A 22,457-nucleotide genomic window follows, 5' to 3' on the forward strand; every position below is an offset into this window, starting at 1 on the left:
TGGCCCTGCTTCGTTGATGCCATCCTGCAGGCTCAGAGCTGCCTCTCCAACTCCAGGCAGGTGCCCACAATTTCGCTTCATGTACAATTTCTCCCCACGTAGAGGATGCCTGGATAAAACGCAGAGCCCCGCAAGGCACAGTGACAGCAATTCTCACATTCTGTTTCAGCCGTGACATCCTAGGCATGGAGGAGCACCAGGTGGTTTCTGGTGTCCCTAAGCTGTTCTCCTCTGCCTGTGAGCAGGGGCCAGAAAGTGTTGCCAGCAGCTCAGGTGTTTACCTTGCTGCAGCTGGTAGCAGGTCCAGGTGGAGGTTGCTATAAAGGAGGCACTCAAAGCACAGGAAATCAGCTCGCTTCTGAGGAGAAGAGCTAGACAAAGGACGTGGTTTCTGCAGACTCCATGGGAGAAGAGTTACCAGCAGGCTCCAGTCTCGTGGTTCTGTGGATAAGCTGCCTAGGAGAGAAGTAAGGAGAGCCCTGCTGGGGTGGTGGGGTAGGGCTTACTTACCTCTCAGTCGTGCTTAAATGTTGTTCACTGTAGGAGTCACAAGCACTGGTGTTGCAAGATGCTCTTGGCTGTTGTGGAGCAGCTTTTATGTGTGGGTGCTGGACTGTAGTCACCGGCTGTGTCAGTGGTGGGTGTAATTTAATTGTGTACTGGAACCAGCTGTGTACCCCCAGATAACAGGTCTCTGTGGACCTGCATGAGCGCCTTGTCCTGCCCGGGAAGCTGGCATTTCAGCGGTCACCATAAGCTGTGTTGGTATCCTGAGTGTTTGTTGGGGTCTCCTAAAAGGCATCCTGGCTGAAGGCAGTTTGGCGCTGCCTTGTGAAGCGTCAGGCTTGCCTGCAAATGGGCAGAGGTGTCCTCAGTGGCACCTTCCCTTCCTCGGGCTTGGCTTGGTCTGTTCTGTAGAGGCACTACCTCACCATCCCATGGTAGTGCATGGCTCACTTCAGGAGAGACACAGGAGGAGCAAACCTGTGGGTGTAGGTGCTTATCTCAGACAAGAGGAAGTTGATGCTTCCTAGAAGTGTGAGCGTGGAGAAGGTGGCTGCTCTGTTGGCCTGAATTAGAAGGCCTTAGCTGTAGTAGCCTATAGCTACTTCTAAGTTCATGCAAGCTCCATAACTGGACTGGATGCAGTCCTGGTGACATGAGAAGCAGGAGGTAATAGCTGTGTGTCCATCTTCCCCAGGCGCTGCATTTCCCTGCTATGTAGCTTGACCAGAAAAGTTTTTTTACTAGGATTTCAGTAGCAGCTGTACCCTCACCAGCAGGAGCCCTCCCAGGACTGCAGTGACTGTGCAGGTGGCTTGCTTCTCTTCCTCTGCCCCATGCAACTGCATGTTTTTACATCTTCATTATTCATCAATTCGTGTGCCTTTTCTCTGTATACCTTAGAGCTGAGCTTGTGACTTGCCGCTGGGATTGCACAGGTTGTGATGTTTTGATGTGCCAGGATTTATGGGGCTGAGGTGGAAAGGGTTAACACAGACCTGCTCATGCTGAGAAACTGTAGGCCTATTGTTTGCATCCCGTGTCCTGAAAGTGGCTGTTGTGAGTTGTCCACAGTCATGTGGTGTCTACGCCAGTGTGTGCATTGTAAGTCTTCTCTCCTTGTTCACGTGGAGATGATGCTGGTGAATGTGCAGGAACAGCGTCTTGTGTTCAGGCATCACAGTCTCATCCGGCCTCTTGCTGTTGCAAATGCTACGCCAAATTTTGCAGGTAAACCAGATTCTGGTAAGGATGCAGAAGTGAGGCTATGGACCTCTTTTTCCTCCCTTTGCATTGCCCGTTGCATGTTCCCCCCCATCACAGCTGCTGGTCTGGTAGCTCCTGTGGGCAGTTTCAGAGTCTTCCTGAGCCAAGGTAAGAGGAGAGGTGAAGAGTGCAACAGGTACATCACAGCAGCGTCTTGGCTGATCTAAGGGGCTTGCTACCAAAAGGTGTTTCTCTGCTCTCATGGCATTAGGTGGTGAACAGCAGCAAAAGTTACTGCTGTAACTTCCGGCTGGTACATGTTGACAGTGAATCTACACCAGCTTTCCACAAAAAGGCATTATAAAGCCTTTTTTCTGGATGGAGACTGGGAGGGCAGCATATGGGACACGTATCTCTCCATAAGACAGCATCAATGAGGAATGTCCAGAGACACGATGCCCTTTACAGCCCCTGGAGACAGCCTGGGCAGTAGATTTTGCACTGCCTGGTACCTTCCCAACACCCAGTTTGTAGTCCCTCTGGATTGAGCCCTGTGCCATCTCCGTGAGGTGTCCCTATTTGGATGCTGCAATATTGAATTGCCTCTTGAGAACTTTGTCCCATCTCTGTTGGGAAGTGCTGCCCACAAGTCGGACACCATGAAATAACTTGTCAGATCTGGCTGCCTAAGCTCAAGTTGCATTGTGAAACACTAAGAGCATTGGCGGGTGAAGCACTGTCTGTCCTGTGCAACCTGCTCTGGGTGACCCTGCTCTGGCAGGGGGGTTGGACTAGATGATCTCCAGAGGTCCTTTCCAACCCCTACCATTCTGTGATTCTCTGTGGATTCAGCCTGGGCAGCAGACCCAGCCAGAGCCGCACGGGCTGCTCATCCTGCTCCTTTTTATCTGCCTGCGCTGAACCACCTACCCTGGGTAATGCACGTTGTGTCGGGAACATCGGTGCTGCCTGGCCAAAGCACGTAGGGCTTGAAGTATGCGAGGCCTGTAGCTAAAGCATAAAGAAGGACTGCTTACTAGTGCATCGTCTGCTCTGCAAAATGCTGGTTGTGAATTCGACCTGGAGCTTGTGTTTATCCAAATGCCAGCTCAGAGCATGCAGTGGGCAGAGTCCGTGTGTGTGTCCTCGGAAAGAGGCGGAGGAGGCTCATGCTGCTAAAAACCCAAACGTCTGAAGTGAGGGAGGAAGTATCGTCTTCTGTCTCTTGGATCTTCAAAGCTTCTGGTGTGGCTTCCAAAGCTTTTTATATTAGTGGCGTTGGCTTTTTTTTTTTTCTTGTTTTGTTTTTATTTTTGTTTAGAAGAGGGAAGGAACTGATTAGTAAAGTCCAGAGGAAAATGAGAGGGAAAACCACTCCCGGTGCTTGCCTTTAAGTGAACTGCTGGGCAGTGACTCATCCCAGCGAGGACAGTAATTTCATTTCACAGAAAAAGGGCAAGAGGGGACACGTGTTGGAGGAGATACTTGCAAGCATGCAGGGAGCTGGAAGAACATGGGGGGGATAACTTGGCTTAACTGTGGTTCCCCAGGGAGTTGAGCAGAGGTGCAACTTTAAGCCTGCAGGTCTGTGGGTAGGATGTGCAAATCTCGCGTCCCTGGAGTTTGATAACTATGGATTTGTTTGATAACTATGGATTTTTCCCTCCACGTTGTTTCTGTCGGCCAAAGCTGATGCTAAATACTTGGTCCTGATAGCTGGAGCACTGCAGTCCCCTTCTTTTGTTGCTGAATTTAGGCCCTGGTGTTTGAACTGCTAGTACTGACATCTGAATGTGTCTGGTCACTTGACCATTTAAGCATTTCAGCAGGTTCTCTGAGGTTTATCTCCAAGTCATTAGAGATATATCGTGTACTGAACAAACGAGGTGAATTTAGAGCATTGCGTCATGTCATTGAAATACTGAGTTTGGGACTCCTCTTCCAAATGCTTTTTCTGGTCAGTCTCAAACTCTTGGGTATGGGGAAGAGTGATCATCTCTTTTTTTTTTTTGGGGGGGGATGTTGTCATGAAGTAAGGGAGCAGTTAAGGTCATCTCTCACAGCCCAAGAGCTCAGAGAGGGGTGTGCAGTAGAGCACAAAGATGCATTCCCTGGTGTCTTCGGTGCTCTCTGTGCGGCCCCGCGCAGTTCCTGCAGCAAGCCAGCGCCGTTGGGGAAGCCATAGGTTGTCTCAAACCTGCAACCCTTTGCAGCCATGGGCCTCGGTCCCCAGCACCAGCCTGTGGCCAGGCGCCGGCCGAAACCTTTTGAGCACTGCAGTGCCCCGTCCCTCCGCTGCGTTGGCTCTCCCTGCCCCCAGGGCCCTGCTGTGAAACCCTCGCTTCTAAATGTCACCAAAGAATAGTTCAACGCAACTTTTGGATGGTTATTGTTTGGACGTGTTGCCAACCTTAGTCAGTACCACGGGCACCTTGCCACTTATTAAAGATTAATTCAAATAAACGAAACTGAATGTGGCTGTCCACTCCCCCAGCCTCTCTGGAGATACTTGCATGACTTCAGGGAGGCTCAGATTTTATCTTTTTCTTTTTTTCTTTTTAATCTCCCTTGATATAAACAAAATTAAAAGGGGCAAATGTATTGCAAAACAAAACCTGGTATGATAAAAACGGAGGTAAGAAAAAAGAATTGAAGACAATGTTTTCCCTCACTCATGCCCTTCAATTAGATCCCCCCGTGCCCTCCTTTGTATGGTATGTGGCTTGCATTTTTGTCAGGCTGGGGCTATGGTTAATGTCGGTGCTCAAACGCCAAGTTGGTTTTGTGAAAGGCTGAGGTACCTTTGGCATTCCAGCACGCCAGGCCCGCCTGCTCCCTCTTCCTCTGGTTGGAAGGGGCTCGCAAACCCACCAGCTTGTGACTGCTTGTCCACAGCAGGAGCTGAAAGCCCTTCCCAATAAACGCTTCGTTCTGCCCGTGCTTTCATTCTGCAGAGGTTTGGAAAAGTGCTTCATAAAATGGGATTGGCAATTTAATAACAAATTAAACATTTTTGTGAACTTTCCAATGCTAATTATGGTTTCCCTAGCCCGGCTAAAACCAAGAGCAGCCTCTCTTTGTGGTGTGGCTGCTGCCAAGGCATGAAGCCACATATGGAAATTAAATATATAATTTTCAAATGTCAGCATAGGTCAAGGTTTTGTTTAAGAGTGGGCCAAAGGCACTGGCTGGTTAATTACTGCTTTTTTTTTTTAACCCCGTGGTGAGATGCAGCACTGTTAAGCAATTGTGGATCACGTCGCTTCCTTGGGCCCTACTGATAAGAGTCCTCCTGGGTGGTGAGGAAGATTAATGGCTTGTCTGCAGAGGGTGCAGAGTGCTAGGGCCTGCAGGGGGAATTTACAGCGTGGCAGACACGTGCTCGGCGTGCGGCAGCTCAGGGAGCATGTAGCTGCCCTGCACAAAGACGCGTTCACTACGGGCGCTGATGAAAACACCCTCATGGGGAACTGGTGGGGAGCAGCTCCTGTGCCGTATGCTCTGCTCTGCGCCCCTGCACGCTGCCTTCCCCCCGTAGGCAAAGCCAGGCGCCGCAAGTGAACGGGGGACAGATTTGCGGAGGCTGAAAGGCAGCGTGTTGGACCAGTGCTGCAGAGTGTAACGTTAGAGCAGGGTAGGTGCAGTAGGGATCAAGTTGAAAAAATGAGTGAAAAACCTCCACAGCAGTTGTCTGACCTTCAAAACCAGGCCCTTGAGCAATTGGTTTCCCTGGCCGTGGCAAACTGAGAGTTGGGGCTCTAAAGCCTTTGCCTGGACTCCTTCGCTGGACCAGGGAAGCAGAGGTACTTGCTGAAAGTGGATCTATCCTGTTAATCCCTTTGCCTTGGCTGCCAGGGGCACCAACAACCAGAGTTGATAAATTCCATCTGTAATGATAAATCCACAGAGAAACATGGGCACCGAGCTGTACCAAATTTGGGATTTGTATCTTGAAGGCTATTGTCTGATTCTATATATGTCTAGACTTCTGCTAACTTTGTGTAGGTCTACATGTACGTGTATTTTGCTCTAGCAAGCTCCACTTGCTATTAGGACTTGGGGGTTGGTCTGGTAGAGTCCCACTTCCAGATCTGCTGGATGTCCTACAAGCCAGAGCATTCACTTGTGTGGGGAGTGACAGGAGCTCAAATCCTTTGTCCTTGAACTGGATCTAAATGTTCTGCTTTCTGGGAGGGTGCTTGGCCCATGGGTTAGAGGATGCCAGGGTGTGAGGGGTGCTTGCAGTGTGGAAGCAGCTTTCACCTTCACGTGAGGTGCTTGGGGTACATTGGCATGAATACCAGACCCTGGGCCTCCCAGGTCGCTGCTGTGCTGGTCAGGCTTCACACTGTCGATGACTTAGCCAACTTCACACTAAACCAGGACGCTGGATACCAAAATGTTCACGAGACCATATTCTCTCGTGCTGGCTGTGGGTTGACGAGACCATATTCTCTCGTGCTGGCTGTGGTTTCAATAATGGGCAGGCTTTTTGAGGAGGAGGTGGAGGCTCATAGCTACTGTTGCTAAAATGGTTTGCTCAGCTCATCTGCAGAGCAAAGAAGGTGGCAGAATAAATTTGGGAGGGGCATCTGAAGGCCAGTCCAATGTGTTTGTGGCGCTTTGCATTGTTCTGTGGAGAAATGCCTATTTCGTATGGCTGGCCAGGGAGGGTGGAAGGTGCAGTGTAGCTGAGCACTGGCTGAACTGTCACAGGGGAAAGCATGGGCCCGGGGGAGGAGGAGGAGGAGAGCCCGGCTGTGAAAGGTTAGCATGTTGACTACCACCAAGGCATGCTGGTCATGGACGGGAGAGAGGACCCCCTATACTGGCTCTCCCTCCAAAACAGTGACCAGATGACCCAGCTGAGCCGGCAGGAGGTAGAGGAGGGTTGGGAGTGCTCTTGCTTCAGTGTATCAAGAGACCAGCTGAGCTCTGGATCATACACTCATGGGCTTCACCGAAAGGATTTTCTCCTAACTTACATAGTTTTTACTCTCATTTGCCTGCACTGCTGCCCTTCCAGAGAGCAAAGCTCTATTAGCAAATACACTACATGAGCACTCTAAAACCAACCACCTTTTCCCTGGTGCTTATGACCTCGTCTCAATTCTTTATAATCCTTTCAGTTATCACTTTCTTTCTCCCAGTGTTGGTACGTGTGCTTCAGCTTTACAGTGTCAACATGATGAGGACTGGTTTATCAGGACAGGTTTTGGTCAAAAAAGGAAAGCTTAAAGTCAGCTCTGTGAATATCTGTCACACCTGCTTTTCTAACATAGCTGTCATTTCAAAGCTCAAAAGATCTGAAAACTTTTAAAAAAAAAAAAAAAGTATAGGGCCTTGCACATGCGGTTTTCCTTGCTCCTCAGGACATAAGTTACATGTCTGAAGATCCCTGCCTCTCCTTTAGCAGGTCCAAGTGAAGCTTCAGGCAAAGGACGATTCAGCCTAGATGCCAGAGTAAATCCATTTCACCCTTACAACTTTTACCCTTCTTTCCTTCAGTGCATCACGTCTTGACACTGGGATTGTGCAATCGCATCTTTATAACCCAGGAAATTCCAAAAATGAAAGTTCTTGGAGCAAAGTCTTAACTTTGCTGCCCTTTATATCCTGTACACTTCAGTGTAGGTCAAACAGCAAGTGATAGACTGCGCTGACAAGGAAAACAGAAATAGGGAATGCTGCATATGCACAATTTGGCAGAGTTAACGTTAATGTAGGAACTTAAACTTTTGGTATTTGCTGATAATTGAGACGTTGAGATGTTTATTTCTCAGCTTTAACAGTAAGCATTGCTGCTTTTCCCCTACCACACAGATTGTAAATAAATGCCAAGTTTCTACGAGTAGCTCCAGGAAAGAAAGCACGGTTCATGACAAGTTACATTTCTACGTAACGCTTAGGAAATGCCAAATCCTTAAAAACATTTGAGGAACTTGCTTAAAGATGCTGGTGGACTCAGCAAGCCCTCCCTTGTCACATAATGTGTTTTGGAGCTCTAATGCAGGCTGCTTCAGTAGCCTAGCTGTCAGGAGACTAAGGTGAGCTTCAAGCTGTCTGCTCCTGCGTTTCATTTACCAGGCTAATGTTCCTCGCTCTGACACTTTCTTCCCCGAGACTGCTTTAGTGACCATTCAGCTTCGTAAGGTCCCATGTCCAGATTCTTTTCCTACCCATCTGTTACTGCTGGAATCAGGTAAAGTTAAGGCATTTTTACCCTTGTGACATTATTTAGGAAAACAAGTATTATTACAGCTCTCTGGTCGCGATGCTCGTGTTCTAAGCACCAGAGCACTGCACGCAACACAGCAGCTGTTATATATTCAAGGGTGAAATTCCAATAATAGTACGCTATATAATCTGTGGATAAATATTTATGCTTGTGAAGGTTAAGTGACTTGGAGTACTATAAACTCCAGCCTTTTGGGCAGGCCACTGCAATTTAAGCCTTCTGGCAGTGACCTACCAATGACCTCTCTCCCAGTCCAGAGGCAGAGTGATTGCTGGAGGTAAAAATTCAGAGTGGATCCTGAGGCCTCTGCTGAGCAATAACGCAGTGCATAAAACACATCAGATGTTATTTGAACTCAGCTACCCATCTGAGAACTGCTTGTCATCTCTGACGTTGCTTAAATTTCCTTGAAACTTCTCCCGGTGTAACTTCATTCACAAGCCCTGCATGATGTTATCTCAGCATTGGTGTAAGAGGGCGAAAGCCTCTTGAAGATGACAAGTATCATATCACAAGCTGAGTGTTTGGTGTTTTGTTCACATGATAGAGAAGTGCATAGTTAACCTTTTCTCACGTGCACCTTCAAGGTTGTGATGTGGTTAACTTGCTTCAGAAATGCAAGTGAAACCACAGGCCAGACTACTACTAAAACAGTTGTACAAGTTAGGTCCCATGTGCCGCTAGGATCTGAAGTTCAGGGCCGTTAGCATTCATGGAGCAAAAAAAAAAACCACCACCAAACCCAGAAGAGGCAAAGTTGTAGTCTTAGTGAACTCAGCAGAGCTGGGATTCACTCCAAACATTTATGTGTTTTCAGAAAGTTCTATAATCCCTCATTTGCTTCCTGAGCTGCGTTCCAGAGGGATAACAGATACGGTCTTACTCCTTTTTCTCCATCTCAGTAGTACCATTATTTCCTACCTAAAACCAGAGAACCGAACTCCATTCAATACAGCTGACGGGTTCCTTTACACTTCTACCTGTCGGTAGTGCATTAGGAATGACCCCATCCATGCTAGACAGCAGAGGAAGCCACGATGACACGTCCCGTATTAATCCAAACTGGGAGGAAGTATTTCACTTGCTGCTTTGAAGCACTGGAATGATACTTAGACTCCTGCCTTCCACTGAGAAAACAGAATGCACCCTTGGCCTTTCAGAAGTGAGCCATCCTGAATCAGGGTTCTGTTGACTTGGTTCTACTTGCCCATAGGAAACACACCAAAACCAGGTCTTGAAGTAGCTTTCCTAAAAAAGCCTGATTTATTTCTATGTCATTCCACCATGGTTGGTAGCTGTTGTCAATACTTGCTATTATCTTTGGAGCAAGAACATTATCAGCAGGTTTATGGCTCAGTAATGCCACGTTGAGGATTGTTTATTTTATCTGGCAGTTGATATCTAAAAGAATGGCTTTAGGACAACAATATACATTTCAGTCTGAGGAACTCATTAATAATACTCTAATCCACAGGAGTCTTGGGTTTTATTTTGCTTTACTCGGCACTGGGAAATTTTTTTTCTTGACTTGTCCTCTCTGAACTTGCCGAGCACGAGTTCCAAAGCCCAGAGACTGCATTGATTCCGTTAAGTACTTCTGGTCAGGAGATATGCACAGCATCACCAGCAGTTTAGCATCACCTCCTAAAACCACAAAAAAGGCAAAACATACTTATTTACCTCATTATTTTCAGTAAGTTATACACTGGTAATGTATTTCTCTACACATCAATGAGCGTAGGTTACCATAGCTTTTATGAAGCAGAAGATAGTACATGAAGAGGGCTGTTTAAAAACAGACAGCTTCTTCAAGGGGAGTCTGCAACTAACAATATGATAGTTGACCCAGTAGAATAAATACTTCACAACTTGTAATGTAGATTTTTTTTCCCCTTAGAGCTTCATCAGTTAGTCTGCATGTATGTTATGGGCCTGGGCACTTCATTAAGCTTTGTCAAATGTTTGCAAATTCAGGGTAATGGCAAAATGGCTTATTTGCATGATAATAAAGCAAAACAGACTTAGAAGTTCATAGAGAATGATTACACAAACAAGGAAACTGCCACTTTCACCATTTCACCCTAACACTGTCACCCAAGTCACACAGCAGGCGTGGTTAAAACCAGGCTCAGTGCCCATACAACATGGCTCCTAAACTCACTTCTTTCTTCGGCTTTCCCTTTTCACAGGGGCACTCCAGTGCTAGGTGAAATTCAAAGGTTAAGCAAAAATTAATAGTCTTTCACAGAAGCTCTGAAGAACTGTTACCTCAGTCCCTGTCAATGCCTTGAACTGCAGACTAGAGGGATGATGCTTCTGGATGAAGAAAAACAGACTAATATACTATATGGATGGACACAAATCTGATGTTGCTGCAGGAGTTACACTTGCTTTTAAAAGTATTTCTGCGTAGACGAGGAGCTAGAGAAGAGGAAGTGACCCAAACACAAAAAGAAGTTGTAGCACAGTACGCGCATATGTTCCAAAGCCTCCCTCCTTTGTCTTACTGCTACAGGGCATAATGTTAAGGAATGTGCAAACATGTGACTACACCCTGTAGTAATAAAGATTGAAGCTTAACTTGTAAACTGTACCTGATGTGAAACACCAGTCAAATGCAATTATTACCCCATACACAATCCTATTAGAGATGATGTGATTATTCCAAGTGTATTCCTAAACTGAACCTTGGAAACAACAAGGTTTAGCCAAATTCAGGAGGAGTTCAGAACCCTCACAGTGTACTCGCGCTGCTCCAAAGCCAGAGCCTTTAATAGAGGCCCACATACAATGGAGGAGTACAAGATCACCCTCTAGTTCTACACAACAAAGGAGAGGAAAGACTGGGAAAAGAAATCTATATTGTTAAACACAAGTCGGAATAATCCCTCACCTATGGAGTCCTGAAGCAAACGTGTAAGTTTGCTGTTCCGATATGGTACATGAGATCGCTGTTCTGCTATTGCTCCAAGAACGTCTGCTAGGGCAGACAAGCTGCGGTTAATAAATGACGTCTCCCTCAGCACTGCACCTGTCACTCCAGACATACCTAGTACGGTGTAGAAAAAGGCAATGGTAAGACTAAGCAAAGCTGCTTCAACTGTAATGGTGAAAAATTCTGTTGTTGTATCATCTACTTTTGACGCAGCATTTTTGAACACAAATTCTGAACCATGACTTCCAGTGCACCCATGCCAAAGCAAGATGCAGTGATTGTTTACTCCAAACTGCCAACACATTGTTCAGTGCTTCTGCTCTTTGAAGGAAGGTTAAAGAAGGTTCAGTGCCTGCAGATGGTCTGAAGTATTTCTTCAGCTGTACAATGCATCTTGGCTCCACGTGTATTACGGAACTGAGAAAGCAGGAACACCGTAAGATCAGACAACACTGCTTTTGAAAACACCAGTCCACAGTGTCTCCAGAGAGAAGCCTGTTGTGTTCCACCAGTTTTTGTAATAGCCAACTGCCCTGTCTGTATCCCTTAGGAAGAACAGGAGTGACGCTGATGTCATAAGCTGCAGAAAAAAACCTGTAGAGCAGACAGAAATGTGAGGGGTTTGTGTTCACCAAAGTCTGTAACGTGCTGTTGTTTGTGGTGTGATTTGCTGTAAGAAAATCAATAGAGGAAAACAATGCCCTTCTAACATTTAACCAGCGTGGTGGGATGTAGCTATGCTGCCCTCCAGCAACACTGGGAAGGCTTGGTTTACAAATAAAAGTTGCACCAATTTCAAGAGGTGCTGCGAGACTGCAACTCTATGAGCAGTGTGGGTAAGTGTGCAGTTAAGTATGATTCCTCCTGTCCTTACTTCTGCCGTTTGGGGAAGAGAAACTTCCTATAAGCATTTAGCATCACATTATTCAAATTCAGCCTTTCTTCAGGATAGTGGATGAGCTACAGATGCATCTGCCATCCCTTCTCATTATCCAGAGCACGTGATCCATGATGCTAGGCAGAGCTAATGGTAGTGGGATGGTCAGATGGGGCTAACCGTTTCTACAACTGCCTTCTGTCCCACCTCTGGAGAGACCATACAGGATCTTGTTTCCCCTTTAGGCCAGCATTTTGCCAACTGGGAGAACAGGAGAGGTGTTCAGGAGGCAAGTGTAAAAAGGCACAATGACAGAAAAAAACACCTGGATTGGTAGAGTCTCTTTGCAGAGAGGCACAGAGCAAGACAGTTCGGAAGACCCTGCCACAGGGTGTCAATAATCTGAGACAGGATTTATCTCAGACTACCTTCACTGGAGTCTGTGTCTACAGGCTTCTTTTGTAGTTGGTGACAGTGGACTCCTCAGACAATGGATATCACCCTAAAGCAGAAAACTGCAAATAGGTGAGGAGAGTACAGCCAAACTGCTGATTATCTGCATTTGGTCAGATGAACTTCCACAAAGCACTCAGCTGAGTTTTCAAACTGAAACCTAGTTTGCTAAAAAGGGACCACTTAGTAAATGCTGTAAGTGATCCAGGATGGCTATGGAGCAAACAAGGCAGGGTGCTGATGTACATTTAAAGTGTGTGAGATGCCTGCTACTGCTGCTCACTTAGATTTGTCCACATTTTAAAACAATCACGAGTTAACAGCTGCCCTCACTTTTATCTGAGCAAGTCCAACACCTTCGAATCTCCAGCAGCGCAGCTGATGGCAGAGGTTAGTCCGCAGTTAGTCTGCGGCGCCCCATCTAACACTGATGTAAGTGAGCGCAGTTCTGGGCTTCACTGGAGGATCTGGCCCACTGAGCCCCAGACCAAGTAAATGGGTGTCCTGGTTGAACTGAGAGAACAAACACACACACTGTTGCTCAATTACACGTCTACCAGTTTCCAGCGTTAAGAGCAAATGAAAAAAATAATGTATTATATTAGGTTTCTTTGTAGAACAAAAGTTTAACAGTGAGTAACAGCAAGAATTCTTGGCAGCAAAGTAAAAGACTCTTTCATAATACTGGTTCAGTTTTCAAAACATTATTTCTGGAATGGTACATTTGGCTGCATGGCTTTTCTTGGTAAGAAAGCTCGTCCTTTAGGAAATAATCAAGTTTTTGAAATTATTGTGTGCATAGAGGAGGGGGAGGAGGAAAGCGCTTTGAGGAAACAATGAAAACAATATTATCTTTTCAACACTAACTTCCTCCAAGACTTTTTCCATAATAAGGCAGAAAAACTCACACATGGTAATATCAATTATTACAGATATTTGTACTATTTAAATAATTTATGCACTTTACACATTCCTGTACAAAGACATGCTAATTTTCAGAGTAGAAAAACAGGCCTAATAGAACCAGTCTGAACAAATAATATACCTATGATATGGGTAACCGCCCTGGGCTTATTTTAGGCTTATGCAGTCAGATTTTCAGTTAAACTGTACCAGTGTAAAACTGGAACAATCAGGCCCACAATTTTTTTTATGTCAGGATCTGTGGGTTTAAACCACCCGCTGTGTGAAAGCAGGGTAGCACGTTTTCCTACATAAAGAGGTAAAGGCAGCTGTTGTAACCTAGATCTGGGAGGATCCATGCCCATAAACAGACACGTTCACTTACCGACGCATTCGCTACCAGCCAGATCCACCAGCTGCAGTCTAGTTTTGACTTGCTTCAGTTTCTCAGTGGCTTCAAGTTGTGCTGGTGAAGAGGCTCTGGAAGAAGAGGTGGATTTATTGTCTCTCATTTTTTGTGGAAAGGTGCAGGAAACCTCCTTATTTAGTCTCTGACTGGTTTGTTCGTCTTCCCATGAAGTACCTGATTAATGGAAAAAAACAAGGGGAGTTTCTCACTGACACTGGAAATTGAGAAGGGGGGAAAAAAATGGGGTATCAATAGGGGAAGTACAATATCTGCTGTTTTAGACTATTCTAACAGAAGCAATGTACAACTCAGAATCAATGGCATGGGCAGGCCAAATGACTTTTTCTATCTCATTTAAGGTTTTGTTCATCAAACCAATCGTACCGGTTGGTAACAAGACTTGTTGTAGGTTGTGTTGTATCTAATATCCCCATTGATCACGCTTCTTTGTGGAAAACAAGAAACAGGAGTCCGGTAAGGATTTTAAAGGGGCATTTTTTCATGTTTTAGATTGACTGCAACCAAAGTGAGATTTTGGATGTTTGGGAGCTGTAAGCTCTGAAGTCTGTTTCTATGTATTTGAAACATAACCTGCTGGTGCTCTGGCAAGAAAAAAGTTCATCCTGCCTCTTCTATTTTGTCCTTTGCTGCTGTTCCCTCTAGATTTCCTTCAGCCCTCATATGCCACTGCTGCATCTCCACATCATGAGCTATTAGCCTCAAAAGCATTACTCCCAGTTTTTCAGGTTGGTTATCTACTTACTACTAGTAGTAGTTCTGCAGCTGCACTAGTCTGCTTCATATCGTTCCTCTCCCTCAACAGCAGCATCTGGCTTTTGTTCTCTGCTGGGAAGGAAGAGGAAAACAGATTCTTTGGGAAAGCTACTTTGACATTAGCTTAGCAGGAGTATATGCAAAAAGAGCAAAAAAAAAGCACTTATGCTTTTTTCTTCAGTGTTTTGTTTTTCATCCATCTCTCTCTCTCAAAGACACAGAAGAATAAAAGGTTCTGCTACAGGTAATAGAGACAACAGGCTCTCCTGGGGACTGAGAGAGTCTAGTTGCAACAGTAAAAAGTTCCCAGCTGCAAAACTTGAGTAAGGAACAGACTGAACAGGATTGCAGAGCTCTATCTCTTCAGCTAGGCCAAAACCTGAGCTGTTCACAGTGTAGACAGAGCAGCTGTGTTGGTTTACACTGAATAAATGGCATCAGGCCACACAGTGTAAAAATAAGTGTTCTCGCTATTCTTCCATTTCAGACAAGGAAGTTAAGAAACTGCTCTCCTCAAACAACAGATATTACTGAAGCAAAATGCTAGAAGACTTTAATCAAACCTGAAAAAGTGCTGACTTGTCAACCCTGGCTTTAGATGCAGGACTCAACACAGACTTTACAACTTTTTATTTAGTGACTTAGATCTCCGGTGTTGAGATACTTAACAATAGCACCTAGCTTTTACATCAGGAATTTCTCCTTTTAAACAAGCCAGAATGCGCTGTCACACTGCTATATTGAGGTCTCATTTACAGTGCTGCTCTGCCCCTCAGGATTGCTCATCTTCATCCATGCACTATGAGCTGAAAGCCTGAGTTTGCATTCAACGTAAATTAGACATTTCTATGGAGCTCTGCTGCCAGACAACATGACTGCAATTTGAAATGGCAAAGGGAAGACTGGACTGGACAAGATGGCTGGTATGCTAACGGTGCAAACATAGTGTTTTGAAAAGTAACATCTGTCTGATTGACAAGAATCTGGAGCTGGCTAGAGCTAACATCTGGGACACTGGAGCTGAAACTTGTGAAGTAACTGTGTCTTTTGGCAAGGCCCGTAGGTAAGTGAGGGCACTGTTTGTTCTGTTTTGCTAATATCGTTGGTTTAATTTCTGATAGCAATCTAAGGGAAAAAATGTTAAATATTTTCCACTTTCTAAAACCATATTGTTGTTGCAGAGTATGAAGGAGATGGACCACAGCACTGGAAGCAGTGAGCCTAATTACAACATGAGCAAAAGAAAACAAAGTTAACCCCCAAAAGCCAAAGTTATTCCTAAAGCAATAAACTGGTAAGCCTTGGTGTAGTAATGAAAAGTAGAAATACAGGTTTTGCCATAGTAAATAAGACAACTATGTTGTCTGTTTCTAGAGTGGCCTATTATTAACAATTCAAGAGACTCTGAATTTAATGGACATTTTTGCAAGGCAGCAGGAAAAAAAAATAATTCTTTCTCACCCAAAAGCATATGATGATCCCTAAAATGCATAGTTAGCTTTACCACAAACTTAGCATGAATAATTATATGGTATGTCATACAAAGTGATTTAACTACTGTATTTGAGTATCTGTCTTCTTGTTATCTTATCTTATGATTTATTGATAACATTTATTTCAATAGTTGTTTTATGCTATGAAACTTCAAGAACTCTGTAAGTCAAGACATGGAAAGAAAAGAAAAGGTTTTATGAAAGTGAAAGTTTCAGTAGCATTCAAACATCAAACTGGTCTTTTATTTAAGAAGGTGCGTAGAAGTTAAACAATGGAAAAGGAGCTGAGGGAATGTATTAAACATTAGAAAAAGGGGAAAAAAACAATATGAAAATCTCTCAGTCCACAGACTGTTTTTCAAAAAACAACTGGCTCTAGATATATTCTAGTAACATCCTACTTACCACAGTTATCTTCAGAGATAATTGTGGTTATGGTCAATGTAACTACCAGATGAGAACGAGAGGAATGAGCGTGCACCAGTGTTGGGTGCCTGACTCTCAGCTGTAGGCCTCTGTTGACTAGATGCAAAAATTCAGATGCATTTTCAACAGTCCTAGAAAGTAAAGAAACAAACAATTTAACAGACTCACAGTAAAAATCACATGAGAAAGCTGACAACTTAGACATGAATTTGAGCATTTCCACTTTCCCACTCTTCTAACTCCTTACAGTAATCTCAGTTTTGAACTGCATAAACAACTGTATAAAGACTTTTTCAGGTGCGATATAGTCCAAGATGAAAATTGAAGACAAAAGCTGTGATGTAGTACTGAAAGTGCTGAAGAAGGGGTCTGCCAGCCTTGCAGGTCTATAGGTACTGTAGCTCCGCTCTGGAAGTGACTATAATTTCTACATGTCCACACTTGGGAAGACAAGACACAGATGTAGACATTCCTGGAATCTCTGGTCTTACAGAAACGGAGTTGTCCAGTTTATGTTAAGGTAGCTCCTGTTCTTTTAGGAGCTGTACAGAATTAGGGCAAAAAAAAGATATTTCTGTGGGCCTTTGGAAATCATATTTCGCATTTGGAATTAAATTCAGAATCCTTGGAAAAAAGTTCAGTTCCACTGTTCAATAAGCAGGGACTCTAGCGCAGCGTCAGAATAGACAGGCATAAGTTTCTATAGACCATTTTATCTTATACTGTCTGTTTTCCAGCTAAAAGCAATACTGCAAATGTGACCAATTGAAGGGCAAAAACCTAACACAGAAAATGAAATAAACACTGTGATTTCCCCCAGGTTTGCAGTGCTTAAAACAGATAAGGTAAGATTGCCTACCCTTTCCTTTCACTGCATTGCCTTCTTCAATAACCACTCAAGTTACGTCACCTAAACATTAGTTTCTAGATGGGGGTATAAATTATTATGACTGCATATCACAGCCTTGTTACAGAATGCCTTGTAATAGCACAACCATTGATAACTCTCCTGACAGGCTGCAAGCTTGGTTCCACATTGCCGCAGTCAGCAAAAGCAAGCATGTGATAAAAGGCAAGGCCTTCATGACTTAGATTTGGCTGATTTCAGTAAAAGTCACACTGGGCACAAACTTATTTCGTCCTAAGAAGAGCCATACTTGAAGAGTTTAGAAACAAGAGAGCTATACCCAACTAAAACAATTTCCTCTGAAAATAAAGTAACGGCATGTGAAGAACAGAAAAACACTTAGCGACGCCATGCTTATAGACACTTAAGGGAAGCTGCCACCTAAAAGCAGTTCCCTGTGTAACCAGGGCTGCAGGAGATAAATGATCACTATGGACTTTGCCTAACAATCCTGAGCCGCACATGCTGGCCCCCCCTGTAGTATCTCTGCCTCTGTGCAAGGCACCGGCAAGGAAGCAGCAGCTCTAGTTCCTACTGTCAGAGAAGGCAGAGCTTCACACTGGGGTGATGTGACTATTGCCTCAGATCCACGGAGGCAGATCCCGCCTTCCTAAGTTTTGAACTGCATCTTCCAGTAGCTGGTCAGCCAGGACTGGATAGAGCCTGAGAGGTAAGCAGCCTTCACTAGGATGTAGCAACAGGCAATCGGCTTCTGGAAGCTGCTGCTGTGCACTGGCAAGGGGTCAGTGCTGCAATCTGCTGTCCTCCAACTAGTGTTTGCAGAAGAAGATAGGCCTCAGGGTATGCTGTCAGTGCTGGTCACCTACTGGGAAACCGCAGTTGACTTTGGAGGTAAAAAGCATCCCCAGCCCAGTGCTGCAAGCTTGGCACAGTAGCTTCTCGGCAGGACTGACAGTAATAATTTTTTAGTATAATCTCTACGACTTTATCATACTGTATGTACCGCACGTTCCAGGACCAGATTCTACAAAGAGAAGCCCTGTTGTGGTTAAGTTAAAAATTTGATGCTGAATATTCTCCAAAGTCAACCAAGCCATAAAAGAAGAAAGAGACTGAGGTTTTTGTGAGTCAGTAAGATGTACATGTTAGCAGGAAAGAGACTACTGTACTTTAATGGACATATGGAGAAGCCAATGAGACCCAGCAGGCCAATATATTCTAGACGAAATATTATCACAAATGAGTATGTGTTTTTATTCAAAGCACCAGCTGTTTACTTTAGATTTCGGGCAGCTGGGTGGCCTCATTCAATGGTTCCCTTACTTTGTTTGGGTTTGCTTTTTCTTATTAACCTTTCTGTGTAATTATTAATATAACCTGTTTATGACTTGGACTTCTTTTGCTGCTTGCATTGTAACTGAGACACAAGTCCATATTCTTATTTATATTTGCATTAGAATTGGGTATTTCTCAATTGATTGAGATAAATGTTTTTTAAGAGCTGTTTAGTTCAAGGCACCAGGTTACTTTACTATAAATTAAAATTTACAGAAATAAACAGAGCAGCCATTTTATTAACTAGAAGGACAAATAAAACCTTATTGCAGCTTCTAGTTCTTGTCTCTATGGCACAAGTCGAGCTACATCTCACCCCTCCCTTCCCCAAAGCCTAGGAAAAGAGATGGGTCACTTACTAACTATGCAAAGCTCCCTTGGGAGGGTGAGTAGCCATTTTTCGGCCAGCGTCTTGGTTAGTGAAATACTATAATTAAAAGTTACTTAGAGGTTCTGATGAAGCAGGAAAAATTAAACTCCCATCATACCCACACTGTCTTCATTTTCTATGTCATACGGTTTCTTTCTTCTCTAGTCAAAGGAAAAAGATTAGCTCCTTCAAGAAAGATTCGGCACGCACAGGTTAAGGTCTGCTCACAACCTGTTCTGAAGGAGTTTTTCATTCCCTTGACAGCAGAGCCTTAACCAGATGCTAGAAGTGGGAGTGCAGTCACAGTTGGGGAAATCCAAGAACAGAGACTGAGAGAAACCCACCAGTCAGCATAATACAGACAGAGAGGGCAAAAGGATTCATTGCTTCAAGCTCCAGTCATTTTTAATTCATTCCATACTCTTATGGAACATGCAGACTGCAATCAAAGATGCAGAATTTCTCTGGAAATCATATTTAACCTCAAGACTGAAGAGCAGGCATACCCCAGATAGAGATGTTAATCCTTCCTAGAATATTGCAGTGATTATTATTTCATAGAAAGAAAGGAGAGTTATATAGCCCCACAGTGAAGAAAACCACTTTAAAATTTCTCTGGGGTCTCACTTTTCTATGAGCAGTTCAATGTCTAGGAAATACAAGTCAATAAAAGTATGTAACTAGGCAGAATATAAATATGTTTGCGCAACCCTCCACTACATTCTTGTATTTTTATCAAGGCTTTCTGGCAATAGCATAAACCCACATAAACAAACAACTACTAGCCTGCTTGTGTGATTAAGTCCCACAAGACAAAAATACTGCCTTCAATTATTTCCCACCGAGGGTGCATTTTATTTTAACAGGGAGTTGGGGGGGGTGCTTTTCATATCTGACTTCTAATTCCTCCTGGAAAAGTAGAGACTAGACCATGAAAAGCATTATTATAGAGAAGTGAAGAAAAACATCACGTTCTCCCCAGAAACATAAAACACTATAATGCTGTGCTAAACATTTCAATAGGGCAAGATGTTTTTCACAAACATTATTTGCTCAAGGAGCAGAACATTTTTTCTGTTTCTAGACCTCTCTGTAGTGCACGAGCAGAAATGTTCCGTTCTGGAATCTGTTCACGTGCTGGGCGCTCGCAGGGAGATGTCTGGTAGCTTAATTCCACTGAGTAGCATCACCTTGCTGGTGCCAATAGTACTGCTTGTCATAATTTTTCTTGCTAATATTGATTTAATACTAGCATAAACAATACAGCCATTACTAAAATAAAGCATCTGAAACATTCACCCTTGTTAATGGATGAATTATTATGCACATGTGATTTTTACCATCTAATTAGCCAAGGTTAGTGTTTTATATAAAACAAGAAAGTTATACATTTGCTTTGTGTACTACACATAAATAACACCAAGAATCATTCCCATGTGTACTAGAACAAGCCTTTGTAATGCTTAGCAAGTACGAGAAGGCATTAAAGTAAGTATAGGTGTAGCCTTAAATACCTTAGCTCTCCCTACACTGCCAAGATAAGTAAATAAGAATCAAACTTGCCATACACCAATGCTAGGAAGGTATACATCTTAAAACTAAATGAGTAGAAGCTTAGCTACTTCTTAGCTTTCAGTTTGAAGAACCTGGATTTTCAAGAACTACAGGCTCAAATGCCAGCATATGAATCCCCACTTTAGTACCTCTGGTTATGAAAACAGAACACTAAGCAGTGTGAGATGGGTATTTCTATTAAAAGATAACTTTAAATCTTATTCTTTCTAAAGTACATTTTTTTTTAACTCCAATGCATGTAGGGAAAGCTAACACTTTACAGATGCTTAAAGATCTACAATAAGTACATACATTTCTATTCTAATCCGTAAATTTTATAATTTGGTAAGACTGAAGGGCAGGTCCTTTGTTGACTGGGTTCCCCTTCTTTTCTACAGCTGACAAGATGCCCTAGATCCAGCCACAATGAAACACACAGCTGTCTTCAGGCATTCTGAGTGGAAGGCGCTTAACAAAGGAGTATAACCCAAACTAATCGTACTGTTATTTCTGAAAGTATTTTGTCATTTGCAGCCAACTGCAGTCTAACAGACTGAGCTAATGGAAACAGTGAGAACCGTTCTTTTGCATATGCTAAGAATTCATTGTTTAGAAGTGATAATTGGTGCCTATAATGCAATTTTGTGACAGCTATACATTGCATTGACACCAGATCATGGTTGGATGATAAGAATCAAATCATGTACTTACTCATGCGTAAGCAATGGCACGTCGTTCTTTCCTTCTCTGGTTGTGACAACATCGCGTTTGACGCCAAATACTTTTCCACAACTGTCTTTAGCCAGAAGATCAAAAATTTCATTATTATACACTTCTACAACAGAAACCTCAACCCAGTAACTTCCTGGTGGCTTTTCAGAAATAAGCCTAGAGAATAAAAATAGAGAAAAAAGAGAAGAAAAAAGCCAAAAAATGTTGAAGTCAAACCCCAAGTGAACAATCTGTAAATAAACATCTATTCTTTAATTATAATCTAATTACAATCTGATAAAAGTGCTTATTAAATATCGGCAGCCGTGAATTTGCCTCATACACATGCTAACGTTAAGCTGAAGAATCAGAATATACAGTTAAATTATATGTGAAGTAAATAAAACTTCATTTTCCAAACAGCTGTGCCAGCTTAAATTGTTTTTCTCCACTAGCCTCCCTCCCTCCTCAAGATTTTTTTGAACCATTTCTCTGCTGGACGTTATTGCATTCAAGCTCAAGGTATGATAAACTCTGGCAGACTGCAAGCAACAAACAGGCAGAGATGGCAAACTGCCCAGTTAGATTTGTATGAGGTTATCTGTCCACAGCCGCAGAAAAATCATAAATTAAGGGCTTGTCTATTCAGGAGAGTATTTACAGTTAGACAGTTATACTTGTACAAAATTGGATCTTTGATTTTTCTTATACCGTTCTCTGAAAGAAATAGCCTTAGCTGGAAAAACCTCTAATGACTCTTCTGTTACAACATAGCAGCATGTCAGTTCAAATCACGCATTAGGTTCAACCAAAAAATTCTCAAAGCAAGAACAGATTGTGGTTAAAAATTCTCTTATCATTATTCTTGGGGACTGAGTTCTAATCTGGATCCTCTTCATCTATTCCAATGGACAATTTTCACAAAACTTACAAGAACTTAATTATCTTTTAGACTCCCACAACTATGGCTGAAACGTATTCAGAAGTTAATTAGGAGTCCAAAAGACAGACAGACAGATAACACACAGCAAAACTGCATAATCTTATTTTCTTAGAAAATCAGACTAAGCAGGAGAGAGATCAAATATTGAATGGCAGTTAGAGAAGCTATAAATAATAATCATTGTGAAGCTGAAATCCGTAATGATAAATACATTACAAACATTATTTCATCCTTTCTATAAAGTTTAAGGTGACTGCCATTGACACCAGCTTTTTCTTAGTTGTTACCTGAATACTTCTTGGGCAGCTCGAGGAATAATTCCAAGTTCCAATTCATCTTCCAAGGAGAATGCGAAGTTCTCCTCTAGCTGTGGTCCCAACATTGTGTATGTCTTCCCACTTCCAGTTTGTCCATAAGCCATGATACACACATTGTACCTGAAAATTAAAAGAGCCTTC

General features: G+C 43.4%; 1 protein-coding gene across 3 annotated transcripts in view; it reads right to left on the reverse strand.

Annotated features, from left to right (window-relative positions):
- Positions 1–8,773: 8,773 nt before the first annotated feature.
- The window catches only part of KIF25 (kinesin family member 25), a 45,677-nt gene continuing 31,993 nt past the window's right edge, over positions 8,774–22,457 (reverse strand). For 2 of the 3 annotated variants that reach the window (XM_054197248.1, XM_054197247.1), the window contains exons 10-15: positions 22,287–22,436; positions 21,057–21,233; positions 16,198–16,349; positions 13,502–13,699; positions 10,842–10,997; positions 8,775–9,592 (exon numbers count right to left, since the gene is read on the reverse strand). In XM_054197248.1, coding sequence (XP_054053223.1) covers positions 9,435–9,592; positions 10,842–10,997; positions 13,502–13,699; positions 16,198–16,349; positions 21,057–21,233; positions 22,287–22,436 — 991 coding nt within the window. In that variant the 3' untranslated portion in view covers positions 8,775–9,434. Of the gene's footprint in view, positions 9,593–10,841; positions 10,998–13,501; positions 13,700–16,197; positions 16,350–21,056; positions 21,234–22,286; positions 22,437–22,457 lie in introns of all 3 variants that reach the window. The other variant, XM_054197246.1, reaches the window with a different exon arrangement.

This window comes from Rissa tridactyla, chromosome 3 (assembly GCF_028500815.1).
Source record: "Rissa tridactyla isolate bRisTri1 chromosome 3, bRisTri1.patW.cur.20221130, whole genome shotgun sequence".
Lineage (NCBI taxonomy): Eukaryota > Metazoa > Chordata > Aves > Charadriiformes > Laridae > Rissa > Rissa tridactyla.